At 37.6% G+C, this 21,644-nt stretch overlaps 1 protein-coding gene across 1 annotated transcript; it reads right to left on the reverse strand.

Annotated features, from left to right (window-relative positions):
* Positions 1-131: 131 nt before the first annotated feature.
* On the reverse strand, positions 132-21,257 carry LOC149840754 (GDSL esterase/lipase At3g26430-like). The gene is made up of 5 exons (XM_090003301.1): positions 20,887-21,257; positions 5,432-5,641; positions 5,180-5,349; positions 3,533-3,803; positions 132-579 (listed from the first exon to the last, which is right to left on the reverse strand). The coding sequence occupies exons 1-5, from the start codon at positions 21,146-21,148 to the stop codon at positions 320-322; spliced, it is 1,173 nt and encodes a 390-aa protein (XP_089859427.1). The 5' UTR covers positions 21,149-21,257; the 3' UTR covers positions 132-319.
* Positions 21,258-21,644: the final 387 nt, after the last annotated feature.

Below are 21,644 nucleotides of genomic sequence, written 5' to 3' on the forward strand. Positions count from 1 at the left end.
TGGGCATCAGTTTCTTCGGCTACCTATCACTTTTCTTGTGCAAATCCTTCACACCTTCCTCCCATTAAAAAGCATTCTCGTGTGAAGCCTAGGTAGTCGATTTTTTTAGAAATTTGTGCCCATTCTCATGAAAAAACTTTCTTTTCCATAGAAAGGAGAGCCATAAGAGAGTAATTTCACGATCGCTCCTAGCATTAAAACAAGCATTTCCACCAAGTAAACGGCGAGAAATTAGAAACATGTGAAAGAAATAACACGATCTCATATCAGATTTGTTACAAGGAAATCATTACTTTTCTATTAGATGTGGAGGCCATCCTTAATGCTTATGGCATGCTAATCGCAATGGCAGAGGAGGGTGTGAAAATTGACCATCGACTACGTGATCGAACACGAATTTGTTAGCAGCTTGGGTGTAATGAACTCCATCCCAATTGACATAAACAGAGGGATCCTTGCAAGACTTCCCCAACAACACTTGCTTCCCATTTACATACTTCTTGCTCCCACAGCCCATGTTCTTGTTGTAGTTGTACTTGCCTCCATGCCCACAACATGCTCTCAATGGGTTTTCAAATCCTGCAAAATGAAAAAACATATAAAAAAGATCTAGCAAATGCAGAGAGGTCAAGGGGTTTGGCATAGTGGGATGGGGCCCAGGCCCCTAGACGAGCGGGTCTAGAATCAAATCTCATGGGCGTCGCTCCCTGCACAAGCCGAAGCTTTGGGACTCTCTGGGGCAAGGGGTAAACCCACTGAGTTTTACGCTGCCAGGACAGCAACCATAAGTAATGGTTAGACAGAGCCAGTTAGCTGTATCTGGCTCACTGTAACAAATTGAAAAAAGAAACATAAAAGCACTATATGTACATCTAAGATGTGTAGATGAATATATTATTGGGGATTGAGCTTTTGACAGGAATAACAAAACAAAAATGACCAGTGATGATGCATGGTGGTTTCCTATGGCATGATCAAAATTAAGAGTAACTTGGTAAATTTACAATAAATAGAAAACTTAGATTCATGGATGTTAACAGCACCCATATTGAATGCATAAATATCAGTTATTGTTATTATTATTATTATTATTTACTTGGAGAAACCGCTCCACATGCAGAGACCTAGCCGCGCAGGCTCAGCCTGCCATACTTACAGTCTTTGTTCATGTCAGCGTAAAACTCTTACCCCAGGGAGTGGCCAAGCTTTGGCTTAGGCAGGGGGGTGAAGACCATGGGATTTGAACCTAGACTGCCTGTCAAAAGGTCTAGGCCCCATCCCACTATGCCAAACGCCTTGGGTCTAAATATCTGCTCCTATTAGCATTACACTGTCTGGAAGAAAATCTTAAATGTGACTTTTATCTGCTTAACTGTCCCCATAGTTGTGCTTAAAAGAAGGTGCTTTGGAACTTGTTTTGATGTAAAAGCTTATTTTTCAGTCATGAATTTATGATACATCATGGTTCATTGATCTACTCTTAAAAGAACTATTTATGCATAACAATTACATAATCTATAAGCACTAAATAAACTATCTAAATCATGTCTACAGGGCATGATCATCTCCTTGGTGTCCTTATCTTTCAATTTTATTATAGATTGAAAATGGTGAAACCATCCTCATTTAGATGTGTGCCACTAATATAGATTTCAGTGCCGCTCTTCAGTTCAGTTTGACTCCCGTTTCTTTCACTTGCTTGCGCATTTTACAAGAAAACGTCCTTCGGTGAGAGAAAATTGGTTGCGGCCTTGTGGGGTAGGAGAGGGGACTCTGTGTGTGCCCGCCGCACACACTCATAGTTGTTGGAAAACTAAGGGGGCGTTTGATTGAGGGTGCATTGTCCACCGTCCGCGCAATGCATGGGGCCTGCATGCCCATGAAAATGCAGGACACGAACATGGATCCCCTCATTTGAAGTAGGATGGGTTCCATCCTACATTCAATCCTAGCAATCCAATCAATGGCTGGTTAGGATTGAATGTATGCTGAAACCCATCATATTTCAAATGATGGGATCCGTGTTCTGCAGGACACCACATCTCGTGAGTTTCTTTGGTATGCGTTTGGGGGCCCAGGGAAATTTTACCCTCTTTCTTGAATCGGAGGAGGACAGAAAAAAATGGACACCTTCGAGAAAAAAAAATGAAAAAAGTGTCCAGGGCTGTTTATGGACAGGACAAGACATGGTGTGTTTATCAAGGGCTGTCAGCAATCAAACACCCTTAAGGGTACATTTTGTTTCATTCCCATAGAAGGGAAAGAACAGGAAAAGATATAGATTTTTAGAAAATCATGCCAGGTCAGTCTTCTCATGAGAATGTTTTTATATAGGTGGAGGTATGAAAGAATTTGCCCACGAAAAGTGACAGGTGGTGGAAAAAACTGAAGCCCGCTTATGCAAACATGATACTTTCCCGTCATGATGATTTGATTTTTGTTCCACTGATGGTGGAAAAGAAATTAAAATGGATGCCAACTCAGCAATTTTCCATAATAGTTACATGAAACAAACATTATACTACGTGTAGATGGCTGGAATTTACAATCAGAAGTAGCAATCAAGTACATGTTAATTAGAGAGTATTTTGAAGCAAAAGTTTTCTCACTCAGGAACTTTTCAAATCGGATTGACTATACTTACAGCCTATGATATATATATATATATATATATATATATATATATATATATATATATATATATATATATATATATATATATATATATATATATATATATATATATATATATATGTGTGTGTGTGTGTGTGTGTGTGTGTGTGAACAAGGATTGTGCTGCCTCTTCTTTAGGACCTTTCAAAAATTATAGTTTTAGGTGTTTTATGCTAAATATGATCTTCAATGTGTTTATCATTGCTTAATTATTAAGAAGCAAACTTTGTTTCAAATTGATTTGGTGTAAAAAATATGAATATTTTATCGTCAAATTTTAGTACAATATCAACCATTGATTTCTTTCTTTAAATTACACATTTGAGCCTAAAAATGCTTAACAAAAAACATGTTTTCTATTGAATAAACAATGATAAAAACATTTAATGGTTCAGATCTAGCAGAAAACACCTAAAACTATGATTTTTGGATGGTGCTATATAATATGACCTAACCAAAAAGGGGTAGCACAATCCCCCCCCCTCTCTCTCTCTCTCTCTCTCTCTCTCTCTCTCTCTCTCTATATATATATATATATATATATATATATATATATATATATATATATATATATATATTCTATTATTGGAGTGTAGATTAGTCATATACATAAGTGTGAAAAATAGAGCAGGGATGAGGTGATCAAATGTAGACTCTAAATAATGGCATCAACAGAATGCTGCTACTTGCACAAAGCTGGTGCTTACCATTTAAGGCACTTGAAAAATGCTGTCACACATTTACATGATATGGCACAACTTGAGAGATTTAAACAGCACTTGCAGATCTAAACATAAGCTACATTAACATGCATAGTATATTATGTAATTATCTAAAACAAAGTATGGATTATACGCACCGTGCTTCTTGGCCCGGGAAATAATTTCATACTTCACAGAGTACACGTCTACGTATGTGAATGCTGCATGATAGAGATGTTTCCTCAGCTGAACCACTGTTTGATTCAATTTCTCATTGAAGAATTGAGCCAACTCGTTGAAAGGAGTAGCACAACCAGCCCTGTCTACTTGAGATGCCATAACCGGCAGGCGCGCCAAGACGTATGCGAGGCACCCGAACGGACCAGTGTTATGGATCCAAAATGACCTTCCCCCTTGTTCATATATGCTCTAGATCACAACCAGACATCACTTGTAAGATAGCAACTATACCAAGTGTTGAGTGATATTAAGCTTGATGATTGAGAGCAGAAGTGGTTCCAATGCTTTAGTACGGTATGAGAAGGCCATAAGAGCTATGGTTCCAGTGAGGACTAAGGAATAGGGAATGAAGAGTATGTCCTATGGATTAGAGATGTAGATGTGGGAATTACCAATTCCTACATGATTTTATGCAGCCTAATCTAATTCAAAGTAAGATCATGGGTTCAATTAGGGCAGGTTTGCAACAGAAGGTAATTACTATTCCCCCCCTTGGAAAGTTTGCCACCAGGCTTCAACTTTCTTAGGTTTGCAAACATGGCTTCTATTTTCTATGACCAAATGGAGCAAAGATGCACTAAAGAAACAAGCTGAACCCCTGACCCAACTTTCAGCCTTTCTCCCCATGGAAGTTGCACCTCAGTATCAGCCTTTTAAACCTCAACTTGCCTCAGTTGCAAATGGGACCTTGGGGGCCAATTGATTGCATGGAGAAATTATGTCAAAAAGTTAAAAAATGTTCAAAATAGTGTAGGACCCGTCACTTTTCCCCAAGGCCACGTTTGGATGCAGAGGAAAAAAAATGGATAAATCTATATCTAGATAAAGTTTATCTGGAGAAAAATCAGACGTCTCTACTCAACCTTTTTGTTTAGAAAAAAAGAAAACTTGTCCGGAATGACAATCTTTTTGGGCAAAAACTTTTCTCATGTTTGTTGTGCACCCGAAAAAAATTTGTTGGACCTATATATTTTGGCAGAACTTTTAACTTTTCCAACCTTTTCCCTTGTAATCAAAGGGGGCCAAGATACAACAAGCACATTTGTCTCTTGGACAAATTTCTCCATTGGGTAAAAATGTCTATGCAATCAAACGGCCCCTTGGTGGTTTTCCTTGTCCAATTATGCATGAAGCTGGATTGTCATAGTAACTAGATCTGGGTTTTTCTTGGGGCTTGGTTATAAAGGCTGAAATCAGATCCATCCTCCTTGCCAACATCCTGCTTAGCTAAGCCGACCTGGAAGGGCTTACCAAATTCGGGTAAATGGTAATTAGCCAGTTGGATATCCAACCCGAACAATCAATTATACCCACAGTTGTAGTGTCTGCTGATGCATGTTGACATCTCCCTAAATCATTCATTATGGTAATCTGTGGCTATTATATATAATATAAGAATTTGCAAAAGCGGAAACATGGCAAAAGCAATGGGGGTAACACCATGAAGTTTTACTGTGAGGACAGTGACCGTAAGTACGGCAGACAGTCTCTGTTCCTAAGGGCGGTTTCTTTGTGTAAATATATAAAAAAAAAAGAATTTATTCCTGCATATCATCTTTACCTACCTTGACTACAGCAGAAAATTGATCAAGAACATCTGGGATGTAGGCCTTCACTTCATCTATGGACATGTTGAGGAACAACCCAGAAGTAAGGTCATTCTGGCCTATGTCAAAGGTGTACAATGCTTGGGAAAATATTTCTTGCTTGGGCAGCAATTCCCTGAAAACACCACCTGCAAAGAAACAAACACGCTTGAGAATTCTAGCAACTTGAGTGATACTTGCTAGAGAGATGCCACAAGACATGGATAATACTCTTCTGGTATGCTGAGTTTGATCGAGACTTGAACTGTGCAAACTGCCATGACTGAACATTTAATGAGAAAGGACTGAATCCGCCTTGGAAAAGTGTTGTAGTCGGTGGCCGGATAGTCGATCCGGCAGTCGCGAAGTTAGCTCCATGGCTGAAATTTGATCCCACTGAATCAAGGTAAGCGTTGAGGTATGGCAATCCAAAGTAGTTGGCTGCAATAAAAAACACTCAGAAAATGTATGATGTTGGAGAATTCAGCATGTTTATATACTACGATTCAGTTATTTATAATAAGAGGCTAATCTAACTAAGGTATGTTAAAAAAAACTAGGGCTGTTAACAGGTTGCATAGGGGTACACCAATTGCATTCAATTATATCAGGTCACTAATTTAAAAAATAAAACAAAAAAGGTTGCTCCAATAGAAAGTTTACAAGCCTGTGACAGTGGACACACAAGGTGTCCACTGTTAGTGGACGCTTCTTCGCCGCTGATTCCTTGTGGATCAGCAGCTACACTTTTTTTTTATTATGTATAAGCCATTAGGGGCACTCGCGACCACCGCTAATGACTATTTTTCCACCCAGGTCATTAACGGATCAACAAAGATGCATCATTGGAGGACAACGCTCCTTTTCTAATAATGAAGTTTTTCATCCATTGGACTTTACATATTGGATTTTTATCTCTTAATTAGTAAACAACGTGTTTTGAATTATGATTTTATATATTTAGATGCATTTTTTAAAACACTAAAATTCAATAGCCCACAATACTTTGTATTATAAAGTTTTAAATGCATTGTGATTTTTTTATGTTTCCAAAAACATCTCTAGATATGGTAAAGTCTTCCTGCAAAGCATATTTCTTGTTAAATAAATTATAAAGAACAAACATATAAGGTATGGTCAATGAACATTGGAGAGGGGGGGGGGGGGGGGAGCTGTGCAATCATCATTGGTTGTAGATTTTGGATCTTCCTTTGGTTGGATGGTCTCTTTATATATATATATATATATATATATATATATATATATATATATATATATATATATATATATATATATGAGAGAGAGAGAGAGTAGAACATAAGTGCTTGAACATTAGGTGCGTGTGATACGTGCTTGATGGGTTTTTCTGCTCTTTTGGATTTTTTTTTCACAGTTCTAACCCTATAAATGTGTTGGGCATTGTCGATTCACACCGGGATCATATGTTTTCAATGAAAAAATGATATTTAGAGCCTAAAAATTTTACAAAGATTTTGGACCATTGATTTTTTAACCCTATAAAAACCCACCCACGTGTCATAATTGAACACTTCAAGAGTTGATCCCTATAAAATCAAGTACATAGATCACATTTGTAAGATCAAAATTTAAAATTAAAACAAAAAAACTAAAAACCCCATCAAACACCTACTCTCTACTCACTATATATATATATATATATGTGTGTGTGAGAGAGAGAGAGACAGAGAGTAATGCATTCCTTAGGCCCCCTTTTTTTTATTTCTCGTTAGGCCTCTTCAAAAATCATAGTTTTAAGTATTTTTTTCTCACGTCTAACACAGTAAATGTGATCGATATATTTAATTTAGTGGAAACCAACTTTTGGATCATCGAAATCGGACCTGTATACAGGTGATCCAAAATCAATGGCTATGAAGGTACCAGTTTTTTCCTACTCATAAAAACAAAAACATGTTTTTTCATCAAGAAACATGATCCAAGAGTCAATTTTCATGAAACCGACCATGTTTAAACACATCTAACAGTTCAAATCTATCATAAAACACTTAAAACCTATATGGCAGAATGGGACAGAACGAGAAATGGGGCCTAATATGTTCAGTTCACAATTTTTATGCCCTTTTTGTGTTAAATTAAATAAAAAATTTCTTCTTAAAAAGATATTCTATATAACTAAATTACTATAATTTTTCTAGAAACCTGTTCACTTTCAAGGAATAAAAGAGGGTCAAGGGAAAATCATAATTTTTGCAAGCTTAAGTTATAATTTTTAAATACGTGGTTGCGTTCGTATTGAAAAATTGAGAAAGATGGTTTTTATTTCGTTAAAAACGGAGTTAAAATGGATTTGAAACACGCCCAACAAAATTTAAGGAAAAAATGGTAATTTTGGAAAAGTTCAAGGTCATTTTCGACTTGAGGGTCATAAGTGTCCTAAACAGGGTTGACCAACTTAGGGTCATATCTGTCAGTACTATTTAACTTTAAGACATCTTAGTCAATTACTACTTTGGTTAGGAATCAACTAAATTCTAAGTATTAGTTGAAACTTAGTTACCTTAACTAGATTAAGATATAGTTAAAGTAACCAAGTAACTTAACCAAAAATAAATATTAATTGAATCCGAATTGGGTCACTGAGGACCCAGCCCGGACCTAAGACCCATAATGCAAAAGCCATAACACGTATTCAGCCTCTCACCCAGAGCTGACTACTCGGTCAAACACTTGCTGAGTACAAGTCAACAGTCACCAAGTGTTTGAATGAGATTCAACACTTGGCACCTCATTTTCCTATTTTCCCCACTTGTCCATTCTCATTCAGCACTCATACGAGAGCCCATCTCTCATTCTACAAACTCCCTTATTGTTTCCCTTAGTCACTATTTTCAGCCACCTCCAGTGGCTGCCATTTTCACCACCAGCTGACACCTAAATTCAGCTCCACTACCTAAGAATTATGTCCCAAACACCTAGCTGCAATTACCTCCACCATTGGCGCCATTTAGTGCACAGACCCGAGTTTTAGCACAAACTTCAAAACCGCATGTATTCACTTTTGGTTACACTCGAGTAAGGTAGACCCCCTACAACCCTTAACCCTAAGCCTTTATTAGCTCTGCAGGTATCGACACATGCTATGTGAGTAATGACACCTGATCTGCAGGTGTTGACTCATGCTCTGCAGGTGTCGACCCTTGATTTGCAAGTGTCAACACATGCTATGTGAGTGTCTTCAAGTGTCGACCCCTGACCTGCAGGTGTTGACTTATACTCTGCAAGTGTCAACTCCCGATCTGTAAGTATTGACTCATGCTATACGAGTGTAAACTCTTGATCTGCAGGTGTCTACTCGTCCACTTTTGACTTGGGTAGTCACTTTGTTTAACACAGATCAACTCGTGTTTGGTAAAAATAGCCTCATACTCAAATGACTTTTTATCTATGTGAATAAAATGTTCGTATAAAATACTCTTTTCTGAAAATCAAGTATAATGGCTAGTATGTCTTACTTCATGCACACATGAAATAACTTACATAAAATCATGAATTCTTATATAATACTTTGTGCTTGCATGCAATCATTTGTAAGTTTCACACTTATCATTCCAAGATTGCATACACTACAAGAAAAATGACCATTAATGACGGAAGTTTGCGACAGTTTTTTTTCGTCGCAACTTACGGCGGATTAACGAGAGAAACAAATTCATCGCTAAAATCTATAATATTTATGAAAATAGCGACAGAAAAACTTTTGTCGCCAAATCCGTTGCTAATTAGTGATGACTTAGCGACGTCAGGTCTTTGTCGCAATACCCGCGGCATTTAGCGACGGAGGTTTTTCCGTCACTACGTAGCGACGACATTAGCGACGAAAATATTTCGTCGCTAACTAGTCATGTAAATTTGCGACGGAGTTGCGACAGAAGTAGGCCGTCGTCAAATCTGTCACTAAGTTTCTCGTAAATCCCTAATCAGACGCACTCCCCCGACCACCACCCTCTCCTGCCCAATGCACTCCCCGGCCCACCGCCCGTCGCTCCCCGGTCCGCCGCGGGTCCCTCCTTCGGCCCATCGCCCCTCGTTCTGCCGCCTGTCCCTCCCCCGGCCCATCACCCCCCGTTGCGCCGCTCGTCCCTCCCCCGGCCCATCGCCCCCTGTTTCGCCGCCCCCCGCCCGCCGCCCAACGTCTCCCAGGTAAGTGGGTTTTTTTTTTTTCGGCAGGGGGTCGCCCCCTGCCTCGTTCTTTTTTCCGGCAAGGGGGTGCCTACCTCATTATTGTTTTTTTCGGCAGGGGGTCGCCCCCTTGCTTCATTTTTTATTTCCGGCAGGGGAGGTTGCCCTCCTGCTTTTTCGGTAGGGGGGTCGTCCTCTTGCTTTTCTGGTAGGGGGTCACCCCCTGCCTCTTTTTTTTTCGGTAGGGGGACGCCCCCCTTGCCTCATTTTTTTTCGAGCAGGGGGTCGCCCCCTTGCTTTTCCGGCAGGGGGTCGCCCCCCTGCCTTTTTTTTTCGAGCAGGGGGGCGACCCCCTGCCTCATTTTTTTTTTCAGCAGGGGGTTGCCTCTCCTGCCTTATTTTTTTTCGGCAGGGGGGCGATGGGCTGGGGGGCACCTGGCGATCGTCGGGTTCCTGAACCACGACATCACCACATGCCTGCCGCTTCGAGGGACGATCACTGCCTCCGGAGACCTCGTGTCGCTGTCATACATCGCTGGCCTACTGACTGGTCGGCCAAACTCGAAAACCTGTTGGGCCGAACGGAGAGGTGGTCGACGCCTGGGAGGCATTCCGCCTCACCGGAATCCCGTCTGACTTTGATATTTATTCTAAATTTTTTCTTTTCGATAGAGGGTGACTTCATTTTAACACAGCGTCTCTTGCAGATTTCTCAACGGATCTCGCTTGTGCCCCGCCACCCATGGTAAGTAAATGACAAAAATAATGCAAATCGGGTAAATACCCGTAGTGAGTAAGTGATGTAAGCACATCACATGTTATTTAATTTATTGAATGCAACACTTTACTGTTCACACACTCACTTAGTTGTTGATATCTAGGATTGCTTTTTTGGAGTTTGGAGATCATGCTGAACATGATTTTAATGTATGGGAATAGAAGTGTTCTTATTTTTTGAGTACAGATTCTATGCAAGGCATGGTAGTAGTTAGCGGGATATTGAAGTGTTTTTGTTGCAGGTACATGTTTGACATTTTTTGATATGAATGTTTTCGATGTATTGCAATGTTTGATATGATTGTATCCATACTTGCATGTAGTTACTTTCAATTTGATTATGACTTACATGTGAAATTATATAATGAAAGCATGTTTCAAATGAATGTATTGTGTTATGAATAGTTTGCACATGAAAATATTAAGTTATCAATGCATGCATCATAAATTTTGTGATTGTATGACATCATATATTGCATATAAATTTGATATTTTATTCATCATAACATTGTGATGATTCTCTTCTAACTGGTTAGGATACTATTTGTAACATCATACGATAAAATGATTGCAAATCATGAATGAATGTATTGTAGGATAGTTGACAATGAGTTATCGCATGAATATATGGATAGTATTGAAAGTTTTATTGAATTTGCAATGACAAGTGTCAGTACAGTGGATCCCACAGGTCAGATTAGGTGTCCCTGCAAGATTTGTAAGAACAATCGATTTATAAAACCTCATAGTGTTAGACATCACCTATATAGGAAGGGTTTTGTGAGTGATTATCAGAATTGAACATTTCATGGTGAAGAATTTAGAAACAATTTTGATGCACGGGTGAATGTGGTGCACAATAATCCATATATGGATTTGATATTTGATGACGCAGGAACAAAAATGGGTTCTGCTATGAGTCCTAGTGATGTAACAACTGCAGTAGATAAAGAATCACCAAACTATGCAGCTAATAGATTTTATGATTTACTTAGAGATGTTGATGAGCCACTTTGAAATGGTTTCGAGAGTCATACTATCTTGTCTGTAGTTCTTCAACTAATGAATTTTAAGTCTGAGTATAATTTGATTCAATCATGTTTTAACCGTTTGTGCATGATTATGAAGAGTATGTTGCCCAAAGATGAGAAATTGCCACAAAATTTCTATCGTTCAAAGGTTATGGTCAACGCTCTAGGTATGAGGTATAAAAAGATAGATGTTTGTCCAAATCATTGCATGTTGTATTTCAAGGATCAGGAAAACAACATATCATGCCCGTCATATGGGCATCCTCGGTTCAAGCCAAAGACAAGAGACAATGGTAGCACAAAATCAAAAGAAGTTTCATACAAGTCGCTCTGTTACTTTCCTATCACTCCTAGATTGCAATGATTGTATATGCCTTCAAGGACAGCTAAACACATGAGATGACATGCAAATAAAGTTTGACATGATGAAGACAAGATCACGCATCCTGTTGACGTAGAAGCTTGAAAGCACTTTGATCGTACTCATCAGAACTTTGCAATGGAAGTGAGAAATGTTAGACTTGGTCTATATACAGATGGATTTAATCCATTTGGGGGTAGATCAACTTCATACTCATGCTGGCCAGTATTTGTAACTCCATACAACCTTCCACCAAGCTTGTGTATGAAGCGTCCAAATCTTCTCTTATCTCTATTGATCCCTGGTCCGACCTCACTTGGCCAAAATCTTGATGTATATTTAAGGTCATTGATTTATGAACTAAAAGTATTATAAAATGATGGTGTTACCACGTATAATGCCCACAAAAAACAAAATTTCAATATGACGGTCGTTGTTCTATGGACAATCAGTAACTTCCTTGTATATGGTATGTTATCTGGTTAGAGCACACATGGGAGGTTGGCATGTCCGTACTGCATGGAGGATACAAAAACGTTTAGATTGACTCATGGAAGGAAGCCTTGCTGGTTTGAGTGTCATCGTTGATTTCTACCCAACGACCATCAATTTCGACGACAAATGAATGTGTTTCGAGCAGGCATAACTGAAATGAAAGGTTCATCCACAAGATTGTCTGGCATAGAGATTTTAAGAAGATTGTGATACTTTCCAGATGTATTAACAAATGCCCATAGTCCGACGTCCTTCCTTGGATTTGGAAAGGATCACAATTGGACAAAGAAATCTATTTTTTGAAAACTACCATATTGGTCGACACTATTGATACGACATAATTTGGATGTGATGCATGTGGAGAAAATGTGTTTGATAATATGTTCAATATAGTAATGAATGTTAAAGGGAAAACGGAGGATATATCGAAGGCCAGTATGGATTTAAAAGTAATATGTAAAAGACCAGAATTGGAACTCAAAGAGTATAATGGCAAAATACTGAAACCAAAGGCAACGTAGATGCTTGAATCTGATCAAATAAAGCAGGTATGTCAATGGTTGAGACAGTTGATATTTCCAGATGAATATATCTCTAACATTGTTTGGGCTGTGAAGATTGACGATGAACAGTTATATGGGTTGAAAAGCCATGATTGTCATATCTTTATGCAATGATTGATACCTCTAGCATTCCATGATATGTTAGACAAACCTATATGGGGGTATTGTCTGAGTTGAGTGGATTTTTTAAAACATTGTGCACATCGAAAGTCATAGTATCTGATGTAAAGAATTTCAAGGACTTTGTCATCACTATTGTTTGTCTGCTAGAAAAGATTTTCTGCCAGCATTTTTCGATGTTATGGAACATTTGATCAAACATTTGTCATATAAACTAAGGGTTGGTGGTCTTGTGCAATATCGGTGGATGTACCCATTTGAAAGGTATATGTTTTCTTATATTTGTCTCTTCAATTACATATATTTCGAATTTGAAATATATATTTTTGACAGATGCATGTTTGACCTTAAAAAAAATGTTCGTAATAAAGGAAAAGTAGAATGCTCTATTTGTGAGGCATACACTTTAGAAGAGATTTTAAATTTCTCATATATGTACTTTGAACCTCACATTCCAACACGTCACACATGTTCGACTCGTAACGATGATGGAGAACAAGTAACTGTAGTTGACAAACAATAGATATTTCAACCACTTGGGCATGCATTTGGTAGTTGTCGATCAAGACTCTTAGCAGATCGAGAGCAAGACACAACACACATCCATATTCTTTTTAATTGCTCAGCAATCGACCCATATATCGAGTAAGTATATGTAGATGCAACATATTCTAAATCCTTTTATGTTCTATATATGCATACATGGTTCGGTAATATAAGTATTTGTAGTTTGCAGACGATTTGATCTGGAGTTGCGAAGAGAAGTTTAAGTTTGTGGAGTGGTTGAAAGAGTTGATAAGGACACTCACATAAATTGTGTACTTATAAACAACACTAAGTTACTTAATTGGTCGTGATCACAATCATTGTTTATGTTTGTAGGTTCGTTATAGTGATATTAAAGATCAATAAATATATAATTTACAAAATGGTCCGACCAAAGTTGTGCAATGTTACAATGAATACATCGTAAATGATTATCGATTTCATACAAAAGACCACAGTATAAACAAATCAATGATGAATAGTGGCGTGTGTGTCAAGGGTAGCAGCTACGATGAAAATGAACATGATTACTACGATGTTATAGAGAAAATAATGAAGTTGACTTATTTACGCATAAATAATAGGGTAACTTTATTCAAGTGTCATTGGTTTGATCCAACTGCAACAAGAGTCGACAAATCCTCAGGCATTGTAGAGGTGAATCATAAATCAAGGTTTGAAACATATGAACCATTCATATTAGCCTCGCAAGCTCAACAAGTTTATTATACTTCATATCCGAGTACAAAAAAGTCAGATAGAAATGAATGGTGGGCAGTTTGCAAGGTGAAGTCTAAACTATACTCGGAGTATGATCAGTTACAGGAAGACAAGTTAACTGAAGAGAGTGATTACTATCAATCAGATGATATCTATGACTTCTCTTATGGTCACGATGTTGCGCATGATATGCATGTCATATCTTCATTGGTCGATGAAACATTCATAGAAGAATGTGATCCAAATGATATACCAAGTAGATGGGCAAACAATAAAGAAGGAGATGGAGAAGAAGTAGATGAAGAAGAAGAAGAAGAAGAAAAAGAATATGAAAGTCAAACAAGTGATGAGGAAGAATTCTCGAGCTAGTGGGCAAAATCTTGTAATACAAACCCCTATTTGAATATCGTTCCAATGTTTTAAATGTATTACAATACTTGATGTGAATGATTTGAATTATTTGAATGTATAGAAATGTGTGACAATGATTTGAATGTATTGCAATACTTGATTTGAATTATTTGAATGTATTGAAATACTTGATGTGAATGATTTAAAACAATTTGAATGTATTACATGACATTTTTTATTTGTTAGAATATGGTTCATGGAGCTTACAATGGTCGTTCATCCAGTAGTAGCCAGTCTCAGCCTTCATCTTCACAGGCTCCTTTGATAAGTATATCATTTAACTAATTGGATGCTTGATTAGTTGAAATGCGCATTCTGAAAATTTTTAACATAATTTTTTACATATGATATTTCACCTGTACATGACCCACCTACACCAGTTGATCATACAAGTCAGGAGCCAACACAAGATGCAAGGTCTTCTCAGTCTGACACAAGAAGACTCATTCGAATAGTGTATATCGATAATCAACTGTAAGTATTTCATTTTCACTTATTGCATATCTTATAAATATTATATATTAATATTTAATGTATACCAATTCATGTGCAGCATGAGGTTTGAGTCACAAGAAGTAGTACGCAATATTAAAAATTCACTACTTCAACATCTACCAGGATCGATCGCTCAATGAAAAGAGTATCCAAAAGAGGTGATAGACAGATTGTGGTCCTCATTCACGGTATATAGTTGTTTGTCATAGTTAATGTGTTTTATATTTAATTATTTGTTATAGTCATGTTTACTAACTTTCTGAAAATATTTATAGGCTTCAAATTGCTTCATGACTACGATGAAGGAACATGATGCAAGGAAGGTGTGACAGAAGGTGACTGTCAATCAATTTGCAGACAGGCTATATAATATGAAGACTGCAGCAAGAAAAGCATCTGGTGGGATAGATGATCCACTGCAGTGGAAGGGCCATGAACCTTCTACTATGAGATCAGATATTTGGGATACACACAAGTAGGCTGAGGATGCATTTCGTAACCGCTCAGCGAAGGCTGCACAAAATTAAGCGAAAATGCTCAAAGCCCATCTACACACAGATGGTTCTAGGACTTTTGGGAGCCACCTGAAGAAAATAGTAACTCATCAATATATAAACAAATCAATTTTATAAGTATTGTTGCAAACATGTTAACTAAATCTTTTATCATTTCACTTTGTAGGAAGCAAAAAAAAGAGGCATTGTGCCGAACAAGATGTGTTTGTTCAAACACATAAACGTAAGACCACGGAAGAGTTTGTATCGAAGAAGGCGAGAATGACAATGGTATGTATTTATTGTATTAATAATCATTGTAATATACAAGTTATCATAAACAATGTAATTCTTAATTATTAATTCATACTGTAAACATTATTTTTTAGGAGTCATATGAGCAACATATGACAGAGCGATATGACGATGACTCTACTCAGCATCCATCATTTGATCCTGCAGCATGGGTGACTGCAGCAGGTGAACCCAAAAAGGGTCGTGTGTTCGGGTTTGAGAGTAATATGAATACCTCACCAGTCGTTGCTTCCTCCAGTCATGGCTCAGAGACTTCTCCCGTCAACATCAGTTCCAAGCATCCGACTGATTCTTGGGATGATGTACGCCAGATCGTTAAGGACACAATGCGTGACTACTTCCATGAAATAATTGTCGACGTTCTCCGGGATGAGTTCAGCAATTTTTTGCAGAACAGGGGAGCTTCGTTTGTAGGTGCCTTTTAGGTATGAAATTCTCATGTGATGTATTGCATGTCGTTAGATTTTATATAACTTTGATTGTCTTAACTTAGGTGTATTGCTTATAATTTATTTCAGTATATTTTGTTTAGCAATACTGACATTTTATATAATATTTCAGTATAATATTTTTATTGCCTTAGAACACATATGAGCATGATAGAATCACATATACAGTTTTTTTACTGTCTTTGAACACATATGAGCACGATAGAATCACATATATAATTTTTTTACTACCTTAAAACACATATGAGCATGGTAGAATCACATATACAGTTTTTTGACTACCTTAGAGCACATATGAGCATGGTAGAATCACATATATAATTTTTTTGACTGCCTTAGAGCACATATGAGCATGATATAATCACATATACAAATTTTTTTACTGCCTTAAGAACACATATGAGCATGATAAAATCACATATACAGTTTTTTTACTGCCTTAGAACAAATATGAGCATGATAGAATCACATATACAGTTTTTTTACTGCCTTGGAACACATATGAGCATGATAGAATCATATATAGAGTATAATTTATTTCAATATATTTTGTTTATCAATATTGACCTTTCTTTTCTCGTGTAGGTAGCTAGAGATACTCAGCGTAGTGGAGCTGAAGGGACAGATCAAGACAATAAACAAGATGACACACAAAATTTTGGCGATAATTAGATTCATGTGTTGAATTTGTTCTACCTTTTTTTTGTTTCAAAAATGTAAATGTTGAATTGTAAATAATTAGAACTTGAAAATTTTACAGTGGATCGATTAATTGTTTTAGTTTCCTTTTATATGTATTTTGATGCATACTTTGTTTTTTATTAACAGAAAATATAAATTGTACAGGAAATATAAATTGTATCATGAGAAATTTTTTCTTGATATTTAATTTTCAAATATTTTTTTCCTTGTTTGCGACGGATTAACGACGGATATATCTATCGCTAATTACTATTAGCGTTGAATGTAAAGACGGATTAGTGATGACTATAAATCTGTCGCAACACCAAAATCGTCGTATAGTAACGACGACCTTGCAACAGATGTTGTCATTCGTTATTCCGTAGCAACTTAGCGAAGAAACTGGCGACAGATACATTTCATCACTACTTAAGAACAGATATATTCCGTCGCTAATTAGCATTGAAAAAATCATGATGGAAGCTATCCATCGCTAATCCATCGCTAAGCTGTTTAGCGATGAATTAATGTCAGATTAGCAACGAATTTAGGTCATCGCTAATCCATAGGTTTCTTGTAGTGATAAATGATTAAGATCAATCATCAAGCTAGGGTTCAAGAAATCCTAAAGGCCATATATAAAGGCCAAGAATTTTGATATATAAGCATAAGACCAGCTTAAGACAGAATCAAGATTTAAAGGAATGACATTGATGTAAATGAAATATCATATTGTGGGTGTAAGACATTTGACCTATATTATTCACTTATATGCATGATGTGTGATACTTGACTTGCATTATATTCAGGCTTTATCTATACTTATGCTTTCATTGAACTCATGATTTAACTGAAATTACATGCATTTTACCTAGAATTGGTATAATTACATGTCAGGATTTCACAAATTTGACCTTGTTTATAAGGAACATGTTATCAGAGTTGCGTAGCTGATCAGATGCAAGATATCTCCAACGTTGTTGATGAACCAAATTTTTTTTAAGGACTAATTAATTCAGATAAAAGATAATGATTTTGTAATACTCTATTCTTTTGAATAAAAGTATTTTATATGAGTCACCTTTTTAATTCACTGTAATCATTTTTTGTGCAACGTAATCCAATAGAGGTTTTCAACCCTATTTAAAAATATTTTTGCTGACAATTTTAAATATAAAAAAATAAATAATTTTCATGTATTTTCAAGAATTAAAAAAATCTTGAGGCATTATAATATATAAATATAAGGTTCTTGAACATTAGGTACTTGACACTATTTGAATATGCTAGCAGACCATTGTGCGCTTGATGGACGACCAGTGTCAAAAATGGGTTTTTTTGGCAAATGAGCAATAGAGGCGACAAAAATCATTGCTAAAGATCAATAGCAACGACTTTTGTTGCCGCTATTTCTCATTTGGGTGACAAGACTCGCTTTTGACATTTTTTTTTTCAAACATGCAATGAACGGCCAACATGTTCAAGTACGAGTGAAGTACCTAATGTTCAAGCACCTACCACTTTTCTTTTATATATATATATATATATATATATATATATATATATATATATATATATATATATATATAGAGAGAGAGAGAGAGAGAGAGAGAGAGAGAGGCATTTTTTTAAGCTACCAATGAAGCAAAATGTGGTCACCAGCAAGTCTTGATCCGGACAAATTTTCACTACTTCTAGTCCGAAATGACAAAATAAGCTTGCCCGTTAGGCATATGGTGCAAGAGGTTGTCGGTTCATGACCCAAATAGGACACTTTCCGTCTAATAACTAGACCTGTCGAATACTTAAAAAGTCTGATCTGTCTACGTGTACACATTTCTAAAGTAGCAGTTTTACAATGACGCGGTTTAGCTGGATTTTTGTTATTACCTAGTTGGAACTGAGACGATATACCTCAAGTTGGGTTGGAGCTCAATCTGGATAGAGCATGGGTCCAAAAGTTTTGGACTTGGATCCGGCACAAGTTCAAGTCTGCTTGTGATAAAAGATCCCAGTGCATGTTTCTTCCTTTTTGTGTGTGAGTGTGTTCATCAAACCTTATTTTAACTAACGTATTGAGGTATTCAGTACATATGTCTCCTTAGTAGGGGTGTCAACGGGTTGAGTTTGGTTCAAATCCAGGTGATACCAGACCTGGCCATGATTCTTAGGTATGATATCAGGTGTGGACTCGAGTCTAATTGGGCCTATCATAAAAGAAACTATACCTAAACCTGGTCATAACCGGTAAAAAATATTTTTTATTATTTTTATATTAAAATTTTACGAACTCAAGTGAGGCTTGGGTCTGGTATAAAATTTCACAAACTATACCCGGGTCTATGTTTTAATCGGACCTTCAACTCCTAACTCAGGTCTTAATTGAGTCTTTTTATTTATCACCATACCCGGACCTTATAGGGTTTGGTTCGGGTCGGGTCTGAGTAAACTCGACCCGTCGAACCCTACTCCTTAAGAGCGTCTTTGACCAAATTCTGGCTCTGGTACACGCGTGCATGTGCGTCCCACACATGTTCAAGACTGCATCTTGATGGTAGTCAAGTCTAACAAGAACCAAGGTTCTTATCTTCTTACATGCATGTGATGTCAGAAGATCTATGCTGATCTTAGCCATCTAATTACTGATGTATCTGGACGGCTACAAATAATCCGCATCTAGGTAACTCATCCTAAGGATTGAATGCAGGATGGATCCTATCATACGCCAGGTGATGAGATCAATTCTCAATAAAAAAAAAAGGCCTGTGGCTTGTAAATATAATATATTCCACTTGTCAGACATGCATTCGTGCATATATACATACAGACAAATGTTTGTCGGTGTTGCAAGTCCAAAATGCTCCCAAAAGTAGAGTTGCAAACGGATCGAATCTTGGACCTCAAAATACATTGAGATGTCGTATCGATTCGAATCCAGGACATCTACAGTTTTGGGTCCTTTCTGATTCCCTTCAACTCAAAGGAGAGATAGAGTGTGTGGTCACTTAAGCATAAGAGTCTTTTACTGGTAGAACCTATTACACCTGTAGAGGTCTTCATAACGTGCCAAACGGTGGCATGTGATTGTTGGTGGGAAGGGACAACTGTGGGCCACCCCTACCCCCATTATTATTGGGGGCGGGCAGCCATAGCATTTTTCTTTATAAAAATGTCTGTCAGTACTATAAGGCCAAAATTCAACCAAGAACAGGTACTTTCACATATGCACAAAAAGTCATTCATCTCTACATTCAAGGGCCCTAGCTGGAGAAGAGGGTCGAATAAGATAATTGGATGGTTAGGTTACACTATGATAACCGAGGGTATCTAGGGTTCAAATCCTATGGGGGTTATTTTTCATTTTGCCTATTGAAAGGAAAAAAATTTGGAGAAGCACTTTCTCAAGAAAGCACATGCGCGCAGGAGGGCTCAATGGTTTCTCAACGTGAGTGCCCATCATAGAAAACACCCATGGCTTTCTTGCTTTTGAAACAAGCCCTAAAATAGATGGGAAAATGAGTGCGTTTGAAAGCACTGAAAAAAAAGGAAAAAACGATGGGAACGTTAGACAGTGTGTTTCAAAAGCCCAAGAAAACATCCTCGGCATTATTAATTAGTGGGGGACCCCAAATAAAAAAAAGTTGGTGGTGGACATTTTTCTCGCCCAACTTTGTTTACCAAAATAAGTCGGTGACTTTTTTTTTTCAAGTACTTTCAAACGTATCCTTAGGGAGTGTTTGGATGCATTTACTTATCCAGATAATGGGGATAAAATGGGATATTGTATTGTGCAATATCAAAGCACAATGTTTAGCATGACCTGGTTTTTTGAGTCCATCAAACTTGCTCCGTCCACTAAGGTTGAAACCTCTTGATTCTGTCTCATCTCTCCATGATTCCAATGGAAAGAAGTAACCATGATTATCCCCCTTGTGGGAAAATTTCAAAACTTGCACTAAAGCTTGGCTCATTCGCCTTTTTGCATATTGTTTGGCTGCCTAACATTCTAAGCTCAAAACCAAACTCAAGCAAAAATTAACCTTATGTAATAATACAAACAAGCTTACCAATGAAGTCGATCACGAGACGGCCATCACAGTATCTTCCAGCAGGTCCGTGGAAGAAAGACTCGCCATTGGGAGGAGCAGCCTGGCCAAACGCGGCCGAGAGGCCGCCGGTGTCGGAATTGGAGTCGCCGAAGTTGAATATTGCCGGAAATCCGCACCTTGAAGAAGCACCCGATGCTGAGCCCATTACCAACACGAGCACAACAAGCTTAGCCACGGTTGCAATTGCATACCCTGGTGAGGAGCAGAGAGCAGTAGCCATGGCTGAATGGATTGGTCACCCACAAGAGTCCTACACATATACACAGCAAGGAAAGGCAGGGGGAGGGGTTGCATAAAAGAGGAGTTGGAAGGTAGTACTGTACGTCTCGTGGGGGCAGATGGGTCCCCACTGCCAGTAGGACACTGTATAAGGTGGGTCCCTCTCTTTTGCAAAAATCTAGTCGTCCTGTGTACGGGGCATCCTGCATGCGATTGGTTGAAATGGGTTTCTTTTCCTGACCAAATGTTGTCATTATCTTTTCACCTTTGAATCCTCTACTTTTTAATAAATACAAAATTTTCTAAAACTTATTTTTTTAAAATATTTTAAATATCATTTTATAGTTTTGACACGTGTCACATTCTGATTGACATGTAACGTTTTTTTTTTATTATTTGGTTGATAGAGAACGATTCACTCGAGTATCGGTATCGGGTCAATACAGCTGAATCGTTGGCCAAACGATTCAGGGCCGATACCGCCTTTTCATACGTTA

Source organism: Nuphar pumila, chromosome 4 (assembly GCF_984573655.1).
Source record: "Nuphar pumila chromosome 4, dmNupPumi1.hap1.1, whole genome shotgun sequence".
NCBI classification, from domain to species: Eukaryota; Viridiplantae; Streptophyta; class Magnoliopsida; order Nymphaeales; family Nymphaeaceae; genus Nuphar; species Nuphar pumila.

Coding starts and splice junctions, on each gene's coding strand:
- LOC149840754 (XM_090003301.1), bottom strand. CDS start 21,148: ATGGCTACTGCTCTCTGCTCCTCACCAGGGTATGCAATTGCAACCGTG. Junction 3,804..5,179: donor AATTTTCTGCTGTAGTCAAG/GTAGGTAAAGAT, acceptor GTTGTGATCTAG/AGCATATATGAACAAGGGGG. Junction 580..3,532: donor TTCCCGGGCCAAGAAGCACG/GTGCGTATAATC, acceptor TTCATTTTGCAG/GATTTGAAAACCCATTGAGA.